At 42.8% G+C, this 10,807-nt stretch overlaps 1 protein-coding gene across 1 annotated transcript in view; it reads right to left on the reverse strand.

The window, feature by feature from the left end:
- Positions 1–5,904, reverse strand: part of LOC110515428 (max dimerization protein 4) — a 39,218-nt gene extending 33,314 nt beyond the window's left edge. The window contains exons 1-2 of the mRNA XM_036933856.1: positions 5,661–5,904; positions 4,906–5,005 (exon numbers count right to left, since the gene is read on the reverse strand). Coding sequence (XP_036789751.1) covers positions 4,906–5,005; positions 5,661–5,724 — 164 coding nt within the window. The 5' untranslated portion in view covers positions 5,725–5,904. The remainder of the gene's footprint in view (positions 1–4,905; positions 5,006–5,660) is intronic.
- Between the last annotated feature and the right edge of the window lie 4,903 nt (positions 5,905–10,807).

A 10,807-nucleotide genomic window follows, 5' to 3' on the forward strand; every position in this document is an offset into this window, starting at 1 on the left:
TCTGTAGTTACACTCTGTAGTTACTCTGTAGTTACACTCTGTAGTTACACTCTGTAGTTACTCTGTAGTTACTATGTAGTTACACTCTGTAGTTACTATGTAGTTACACTCTGTATTTACACTCTGTAGTTACTCTGTAGTTACACTCTGTAGTTACTCTGTAGCAACACTCTGTAGTTACACTCTGTAGTAACACTCTGTAGTAACACTCTGTAGTAACACTAGGTAATTACACTCTGTAGTAACACTCTGGACACTGTCATTAATACACACCGTCTCATGACCAGGGTGCAGGATGGGAATGCGCACTTGGGTTGTGTTCATTTGGGAAAATGCTTGAAAACATTTTTCGATGGGATATGAAAACGAGCGCTTCTGAGGGAGAGTTTTCCGGTTTCAGTATGTTTTCTTCCGTTTTGGTACATAAATGAACATGACCCATGGTGAAGGTCAGGAGACAGACAGAGAGAGAACGTCTTGATATTAGTAAACGGTTTGGTAAGCGGATGGACAGATGAAATGGAGACGTAAAGGTTAGAAGAAGTGTGTGACCTACATAACATGCGGTATAAAGAGGATGTTGTTCGGCCCGAGCCCTTTCCCAGTTGTCCTTCCTCTGCTGTTATATGGGTGGCTCTGCAGCTTTGAACATGTAGGATACGTTCCAATGTTACTTACATACTCTACTGAAATTGCAGGCCACATGCATTGCTTCATTCTAAGTAGCATGCTAGTGTGGATATTGTAACAGGGCCATAGAGTCCTTGATTGTGTAAAAGGTCTTATAAGCTAACCTAGCTACAGACCCGTGGGAATTTCATGTTTATTTCTGCATGTTCATCTAGTATTTGTTGGAAATAACACACAGCGTCTCTGCAGGCCTAATCAGGCTTGGAGAGATTCAAGAGGCTGATGCTTGGAAAATGTGTGTGTGTGTGTGTGTGAGAGAGAGAAAGAGAGAGAGAGAGAGAGAGAGAGAGAGAGAGAGAGAGGAAAGGGGAGAGAAAGAGAGCGAGAGAGAGAGAGAGAGAGAGAGAGATTCCCTCTTTTTTGTCTGACTGCAACTCAGCTCGTCAAAGTGCTCTTAGACTAAACCGCCAGGCAGGGCCAGGAGGGCCAGTCAGGTAAAAACAGCCAGGCAGGGCCAGGAGGGCCAGTCAGGTAAAAACAGCCAGGCAGGGCCAGGAGGGCCAGTCAGGTAAAAACAGCCGCTCAAACAAACACTGCAAGGATGCAAAAATAGATGGGAGAGCTGTAGTACTCTTGTGTAACAAATGGTGAAACAAATTTCCCGGTATTAGATAAGGCATACAGCCATGCATTTATTTTACATAAGCTTGAAGGTTAACAATCTCTTGTCGCAGTGCATTCTGGGACAATGCAATGGAAATTCAGAAAGAAGGCTAAATACTAAGAAGAAGAAGGCCTTCACTCGCTCCCCTTTCCCCCACACCTCCATTTCTGTTTATCTCATAGATATATATATATTATTTTATTTTTTGTACAAAGCTCTGCATTCGTCATCGTGTGGAAAACTAAATCCTCTTCCCTCGATGTGTGTGTGTATGAAATCTGTCAGAAAGCTCTCAACGGAGGACAAAAAATGGTCCATGGTGAGAGGGAGAAACGCACACACACACACACACACACACACACACACAAACACACAACACACAACACACAACACACACACACACACACTAGACTGGACAGCAGTATGTGTATGTCAACAGTCCTACACTGTAAAGGGGTTACTGTAAATTTGACAGTAGCTTAAGTCAAATTCTGTCTTTCATATTACAGTGCACCTACAGTAATTTAAATATGGTATCAAAGCAAGTACTGTGTAATGACACACGCCTTAAAATATGTTTATGGGCCAGAAACAACAACATCATACCATATATTTTTTGGCAGATGCACCGGATAGGTGCAGTGAAATGTGTTGTTTTACAGAGTCAGCCATAGTACGTGGAGAAAATGAGGGTTAAGTGCCTTGCTCAAGGGCACATCGACATATTTTCCCCCTTTTCAGCTCGGATATTAAAACGACCTTTCTGCCACTGGCCCAATGCTCTAACCACCAGGCTACCTGCCACCCACGAGTGGTCAAAAGGTTTTACAGTGCCATTCCAAATACAGCAATTACTTCCCCGCCCACAATATTTTCCCACAATGCACCATAACGTACAGTATGCTGCAGTAAAATGTTTTAAAGTATTTTCCTGTTGATGATACCCCAAATTACCGTATAATTGACAGTTTTCCTTTTCCATTACAGTGTCGACACTGCAGCATACTATTTCAGGCCCGGGAGCTTGGAAGGCTATTAGGACGACCCGCCAATGGAAATGAATGAGAGCACTGGAGTTCATCTTTATAAACAAACCCCTTGGTTCTTGTCCCAATAATACCCTGAAACTACCATCTAGGATGCCAAGGGAATAACAAGCCAAGACACGAACACAAAGACCCCTGCCGTCGAGTCCGCCACTCTTTTCAGCCAATCCCTCTTAAGTGCCCTTGTACTGTCGACTTCAGCCGTGGTTCCCACAGATGTGCAGGGATGGGAGCGGGAAGATGACCTGAATCTGCGTAGGCCCCACTGCCCCACAGCTCACTGCATGAGACGCTTGAGCTGATGCTAGCCTGTCCTGTGTGCGCCGTCACCCATCGTCATAGTATCCAGGGTGGTGTTCACTAGGACACACAACCGAAAACGCTTGAAAAACATTTTGCAATGAACTTGCCTTTTTGACTGGACAAGTCCAGGTAGTCTCTCCTGGTTTTAGTCAGTTTTCTTCCATTTGGTGCCTAATGATGATACCCATCTGCACATAACACTGTGTTATGTGTGCTGCCCCTAGGCCTCTCACTGGCCATGCTCAGTGGATGGGGGAGGGGCTCAGCCTACAGACGCTGCTGACAAGCCCTTTTCCCCATCCGACGCCACGGGAGAGGATATGCTTTATCTCCTGTATAAGGAAGTAGTCCTATTCAAATTTGAAACATGTGCAAATTGGGGACAGGCAAAGCACGAGGCGACACTCCATGGTTTCCTTAAGCGAGGCGCGGGTGAAAGCGGCCCAAAGAGGCCCGGCAGGGAGGCACAGTCCAACACCAGACTTGCCTCATACAACAACAACAGACACATGACTTTGAATGTCATATAAACTGTCAGTATAAGATTGACAAATCATCACTAGAGTCGGGACAGGACCGGTGTGTAAATAAGGCCGACATCAGCCGCCATTTTGGGGATGGATGAAAACAGTCGCTTGGTTATAAGTGCATATTATATGAAGGCCTGGGATGTGCTCGTTTGGTAGCAATGCAGTGAAAACAAAATGAGGAGCTGTATGCATCCGTTGGTTGTTTTTGAGGACGCACATGTTCAAGGATGGAATCTTATAATTGTGTGCATGTACGCCCGTGTTGCCGTTGCATTTAGTGTTTGTGTCCCGATGTAACCTCGGTCTTCAAAGTAAACAGGGAAACTCACCCGAACGTTCTCCTTTCTATGACACCGATTTGCCTCTGTCTCGTGTCGGGCAAAAGGCATAACATTACACTGCAATATTAATACATTCAATGTAAAAATGTACGGAGGGCTGCTAAATAAAATGATGGAAAACCATGTTATCATGTGTCAACTAACTTCCACTGATTTGAATGCAGAAATGGGGTTGTACTGACGACTTGCTGTAGTCTGCAGAGCCATGAACTGGTACCAGAAAGAATAGCTGTAGTCTGCAGAGCAATGAACTGGTACCAGAAAGAATAGCTGTAGTGTGCAGAGCAATGAACTGGTACCAGAAATAATAGCTGTAGTCTGCAGAGCCATGAACTGCTACCAGAAAGAATAGCTGTAGTGTGCAGAGCAATGAACTGGTACCAGAAAGAATATCTGTAGTGTGCAGAGCAATAAACTGGTACCAGAAAGGGGAGAGAAACTCAGGCTGCAGCCAGACCAGCTGTAAACTGAGCCCTCCGCCCAGGCAGGGGCAGGGTCTGCTAAGGCTGTGTCTGTGGGGCACTGTGTTATGTGGACATCTGTGTGAGCTAAGTTGAGTTGGCCACCACACCCACCTGAGTGTGCCACATCCCCACTGTTTTGCTCCAAGAAAACACACTGTGACTGCACCACAAGACTTGACAATATAGGCCACTGACAGATCCTATATATCTCCCACAACATACGGTTTATAAAATGAGCCTCTTTGGTGAGGGCGGGTCATATGACGTCTCATATGTTGATGGAGGAAATTAAAATAACTTGCTGAACTTACGAAGAAAAAAATAATTATCAAATCGTGAGACTGCTTCTAAAAAAAGTTTTGAGGGCACTGCGCAGGACCTATCATATGATATGCAAACCAACCAATAAAAAACTAGAATGGCCGGTAAATTTAGCGCAGTAACAACAACAAACATTTCTTAAAAGTGGTGTAATCTTTTTTTGCAATTGCCACATTGTTAAATGCTCCTGAAGCACAGCCGTACAAAGCAGCCTCAGCACGACAGGAGAATCGATACATTTAACATTATTTTTCTGTTATCTATGTCAGAACGCCGTGTACTGTTACCGAGATGACGACGCGCGCTCGGTGTCATATGGGTCATGGGAGGGAGTGACATAACACAAGTTCCAAAACGTTGCAAATGCAGCAGAAGTGTGCATGTTCAAATCAATGCGTGAATGCATTGGGGGAAAGGGGGTGAATGTCAGAATGAAGCATGGGTGTTGAAAAAGAAAGTGAGCACCAAAAGTGATGCTGTACGCGTGGCAGTGTTTATACGACATCTAAACAGTGAAAAGAAAAATGGCGTTTGTATGAATGACGAATAAACACAAACAGATCGATTGAACTATTGCTATATCGATAGAAAAAGGTGTATATTTACCTATTGTTCTGAGTTTTTCTTGAAATTGGTGAAGCTTTCGTTTTCTTTCGGGAAAAGTCGCTATTGTACGGTAAAACAGACGCGTAACCATGTTCTGCTTCTATTGACAAAGTAAACAAAAACAACAGGGTTAATTTCTACACATGTAGGCTAATAAATTAAACGTAACAAGGGATATAAACTGACGATCACATAATAGAACTGTCAATGCCATATATGACGTAGCCTAAGCCAAACATGTTATTTGATAAAAGTGGTTATGGTTACGTAGATAAACTCGTTGACAATGCTGGAGCAAAACACAAGATTCAGGACAATCTAATATTGAGTTTATCTACATACCCATTTATAATAAACATGATATACATAATGTATCTTGATAAGAAACTGTATCTTGAACTTGTCCCTAACCAATTTTAAACAAGGCTATAGCCATCAGATAAAACAGGTTATAAGCATTGCCTGATCATACTAATGCAAAACTACACATGCAAATAGGATTATATCTCAAGACTTTTCCTAACGTGTTGACTAGTTTGTTAATATGCAAGTTATATCTAGGTCGGTCGGTCTGCAATAACATCACCGCACCAGCACAGTATGTTCATTGCTCATAAAGTGACATCATAGCTGCGCTATGGCAGTGCACGTCCACAACTTCACATAAGATAGAATAGAGACGGTTTTAATTTTCCTAACATTAAATACGGTCATTAACCCAGTCAAAGCCATCTGACATTCTGTCAGGGAAATACCTCTGTCTCTTCTTTCCAAGTATTCTGCAGCCTCCAGGAGAATTAAAAGAGAATTAAGTTCCATCTTGTTGACTTGTATAAAAATATAAAATAATATCTATATACACAAATATACAGCTAATGTATAAAAAAAATAATATGAGACAAAAATGAAATAAAAACTAAAACTGTGTTAGGTCGATATGAACGTCTATGTTCAGTTCTGAGTCTTTGGGACTCCCAGCCAGATTCATATCAACTGCACCTAACTAAAAACATGCGAAGTAAAGGACGGCTGTTCTGGCCAATTAGAAAATAATAACATCCACATAGGCGGACCCTGAATACGTGCCTTGGCCAATAGGGAAGCTCAGTGACGGGTATACCAGGAGCATGTTGATACATTGCGAATTGCCTTGTGATTGGCTTGACAGTGATAGTAACAAGGTAGAAGCTATACCCTAGCAACAACGCGTGTGACCCAGCCCCGTAATCGTTCATTGGTCTGATATCTAGATAACTGGCTTTTGATTGGCAGAGGGGTTATTTTGGGCGTGTCTTTTTCCTTCCTCTTGAACATTGAACTTGGCTGTTGTCTGGGTTGCCAGTGTGGTTTGCTCTTCGTCAAAAAGTCTATCTTGAATCGTGTAGGAAGTCACGTTGGTGTTTGTTGAGCCAACTGCTTCAATTAGACAACTTGTTTCAGAAAAGTTTCAGCTCTGGTGTAGAATAGAGGAAACTGCTATTATGTTGTCATGACATTGTCTAAAAAAATACGATACTTTCACTTTAATAAAATATGATACTTTCACTTTTAAAATGGTATACTTACACTTTAAAGTGTATTATCATGCTAAATATCCAGCAGTTACATATGATTCAAGTAAAAGAAAACATCTTGAAGGATTTTTTAAAATAGCATTTGGCAACCACAGGATGCTGTTGGAGAGAGAGAGAGAGAGAGCGAGAGGGGGGATAAGGGGCAGGATTATTATGAAATGCAAAGACTTGTGTATGTCATTATCTTTTTGAAAGATACATGTTGATAAAATGAACCATTTTAGAATGAGATAGATGACCATTATTAAGAACAATGTATTGCAAAGCCTTCTTCAGGAGAGAGCCTGCATGCCACAGCACCGGGGGTATTCACCAAGCTGTCTGCACATTTCCATGGCTAATTTCCCCAGTATTTCCCTCAACTGCAACATTTTATGGAAATAGCCCTCAATGTCAGTCAGTGAGTGTCAAAATGACTCTCCAGGTGACATTTCTCAGTGTTTGCCTTTAAGTGTCATGAAGGGTAGATCAACAGAAAATGTACGTTGGTGGTGGTTGTGTGGATATTGTAGAAGAAAGATATTGAACATGTATTTGGGTCAATATAATTTGGCTAAATGTCGTTATATAATTCTGTTGTGGACACACAATATTTAATATTTTTTATGGTAGCGTGCATTTTTTTCCAAAATGGTGCAAAACAAGACGTTAAAATAAAAATACACACAACAAGCCCATAGCTTCCTCTCCACATTGCCGTAGTCTGTTATGGTGATGAGGTCACACTCTCCGCAGGGTCACAGGGTGTGGGCCTAGCTGTGCTGCCGTCCCTCAAGGCAACAACACACTGCTATGCTGTTACCATCATAGAACCAGGCCATACTGTGAAACATAACTTACCTCACTGTTACTATAAACCTTTTACAGTAATTGGTTATAAAGTGATGTTTATGATTATTACCAGGCTATATCACATACCAATCTAGTTATGTCAGTAAAACATTGCCCTGTGTGTTCTAATAGTAATCTTGTAAACTTTTATTCTGTTTTATTGTAATTGCACTTAATTATTTTTCAGCTCACTAGCCTTATGATAGGCAATATGTCAGTTTGTCTTCAGATGACTGTAAAACATGGCCCAGTTGGCTTGGCCTGGTTAGACCAGACTGAATGCTCCACTCACTGGTGACAGGGTGGTTTTGGCTCAGGGTGGTTTTACCAGGCTACAGCTGGCAACCAAAGTCAACCAACCTCACCCACACACTTACTATAAGACCACACAAAAGGAACACACACCCGAGATAACGAAGTGGCAGAGACATTATGACGTGACAACATTATCGACGAGGATAAATGTAAAGATAAGCAATCAGCGTTATAAACCTGATCTAAAAGCTTACCAAAATGCTCAGTCTTTAGGTGTAGCCGGGCGATGTACTGAGAAGAAGTAATATAGGGTCTCAGGAAGATAGTGATAAAAACAAAGATGATGACAGTTATTGCCAGATGCTTGTAGTGACCTAGAAAGCATTGGCTGTGTTTGAAACATCGGAGAAATGTCTGCATGCACAATCACTCCATACGTAGGCTGACTCTCTCTGTGTACAGTTCATGTCAACAGACGGGTGAGACTGGACTGATGCAACATGTAGGGATCAACATAAACTAGTTTAGTGATAATTTTTGAGCTACAGGACTGTTTGTCAGGATTTTGAATCATTCCCCAGATGTGCTGTAGTTGGGTGTGTGTGTGTGTTTGTGTGTTTCAGTATCTAATAACACTGATGGTTTAAGTGAATATTGAGAATATCACTGAATACCACTCTTTTACCAAACAGATCAAAGACAATATAGAAACCATATAAATGAATCACCTTGAGTTGCCACAGAATCCAGGGGACTTAATACCAAGAACAGTGGTCCCTAGGGGCCTACCCTTTGTTTAGCTCAATTCATATGCATGCCTTTTTTTTTATTGTTTCCTGATACTTGTTTGTTGACGTACACTTCTGCCTCTGTGAATGTTTCTACCGCTATTATTAGCAAGCCAATTCTCCATTGTTCCTGTGTGTGTGTGTGTGTGTGTGTGTGTGTGTTTGTGTGTGTGTGTGTGTGTGTGTGTGTGTGTGTGTGTGTGTGTGTGTGTGTGTGTGTGTGTGTGTGTGTGTATGTGTGTGTGTGTGTGTGTGTGTGTGTGTGTGTGTGTGTGTGTGTGTGTGTGTGTGTGTGTGTGTGTTAATGAAACCATTTATTATATATGTTCATATTTCAATTGATATATTATAGGCCTATATAAACACTGGTAGGTTGGTGTGTGTTAACCCAAAGGCAGGTGGTGTTTCTGTGTGCTATTTCCTGTTCAGCCACGACTGTGTGGCTTTGCACCATACCAACTCCCTCATCAAGTTTGCTGATGACACCACGGTTGTAGGCCTGATAACCAACTGCGACGAGTCAGCCTTTAGGAAGGAGATAAGTGAACTGGCATTGTGGTGTCATGACAACAACCTCTCCCTCAACGTCAGCAAGACAAACACGTTGATTGTTGACTTCAGGAAGCAGAGTAGTGAACATGCCCCGATCCACATCAACGGGACTGCAGTAGAGAGAGTCACGAGTTTTAAGTTCCTCGGCGTCCACATCACCGAGAACTTGTCCTGGACCACCAACACCACTCTTGTCAAGAAGGCGCTAACAGCATCTCTACTTCCTAAGGTGGCTGAAGAAATTCTGCATGTCTCTCCGGGTCCTCTCCACATACTACCACTGCACCATCGAGAGCATCCTGGCCGGTTGCAACACGGCCTGGTACGGGAAATTGCTCCATCCACGACTGCAAGGCCCTCCAGCGGGTGGTGAAGACGCCCCAGTACATCCCAGGGACCATGCTCTCACCCATCCAGGACATCTACTCAAAACGGTGCCTGAGGAAGGCCAGCATCATCAAGGACCCCACACACCCCAGCCACGAGCTGTTCTCTCCCCTACCTTCGGGTACATGGTATTGGAGTATAAGGTCTGATACCAACAGGCTCAGAGACAGTTTCTATCTACAAGTTATCAGTCTGCTGAACACCTGCTCTGATTCTCCTCACTTTAGCACACCCACACAGACACACACACACGCACACACACACACACGCACGCACGCGCACACACACACACACACACACACACACACACACACACTCACACACACACACACACACACACACACACACACACACACACACACACACACACACACACACACACACACAAACACACACACAAACACACACACACACACACACACACACAGTATACATTCATGTTAGACACACATCACAACTGCTGCTACCAGACTCTTATTATACTGCTCAATTTATACCCTGGCCCCCATCCCCAATACACTTGTAAATATTGGACAATTAATTGTGCCTTCCTGTTTTATACTTATGCTAAAATGTTTCTTCTATTCTACTGAGCCATTTACTTTATGTTCATATTCTTATCTGTTGTTATTTCTTATTGTTGTTGCATTGTCGACAAGGAACCTGAAAGTAATACAACTTGAAACTTGAAACTAAGACGAGTCTCATTTATGATGCAGTGTGATATTTGAGTTGATAATGTCACTCCCAACTGTCTCCACCCACTCATAGTTTCAATACCACATACTGCAGTTGGTTCCATCATTGCAGATGGTAGTAGTAATAGCCGGAACACACGTATAGTAGCCTGGTCACAGATCTGTTTGTGCTGTGTAGCCAACTCCTATGGTCATTGCCATGCCAAACAATTTGTACAGCACAAGCTGATCTGGGACCAGGCTGGAGTCTGTTTCACAACGGCAACTGTTACAACTGCATTTCCAGGCAGGCCGGCCTAAAAACCTTCTATTACGTCCACACTTCCTCTGTCCGGACGATCATCACATCCTCGTTAGGCCGATTTATGTGGAAATGATAGATTTATGCAATGGGTGCACATTTTTAAATCATTGTAGGAGGTCCCACGATGCAGTACTGACTTCACTCACTGAGCTGCTGCTCCACTGAACTGAGCTGAGCTCTGTAGGTCTGCGTCTGTTATCAGTGTGTATGTGGTGTGTGCGTCCTTTATCAGTCACAGAGATTACGAAGGGCTTGACCTTGCTTGGAGTTCCAGGTGAAATTATTGGCCTCTTCAAGCCCTATTGATTGAACCCAGTATTTTCCATGCTGGCTAAAGATAAATGTGATAAGCGTATTATACATGGCCTCAATCATAGATACATAAGAGGTTTAAGTGATAGCTTGGGACTTTGGCAATGAAGCCCTTTATTTAATTTCCAAGGAAGTTAGAGGTAGCTTCGAAGAACCAATGCTACCTAGGTTAGCACAAAGACTGCTAGCTGCACCCAAATA

The sequence above is a fragment of the Oncorhynchus mykiss genome, chromosome 10 (assembly GCF_013265735.2).
Source record: "Oncorhynchus mykiss isolate Arlee chromosome 10, USDA_OmykA_1.1, whole genome shotgun sequence".
Classification (NCBI taxonomy): Eukaryota; Metazoa; Chordata; class Actinopteri; order Salmoniformes; family Salmonidae; genus Oncorhynchus; species Oncorhynchus mykiss.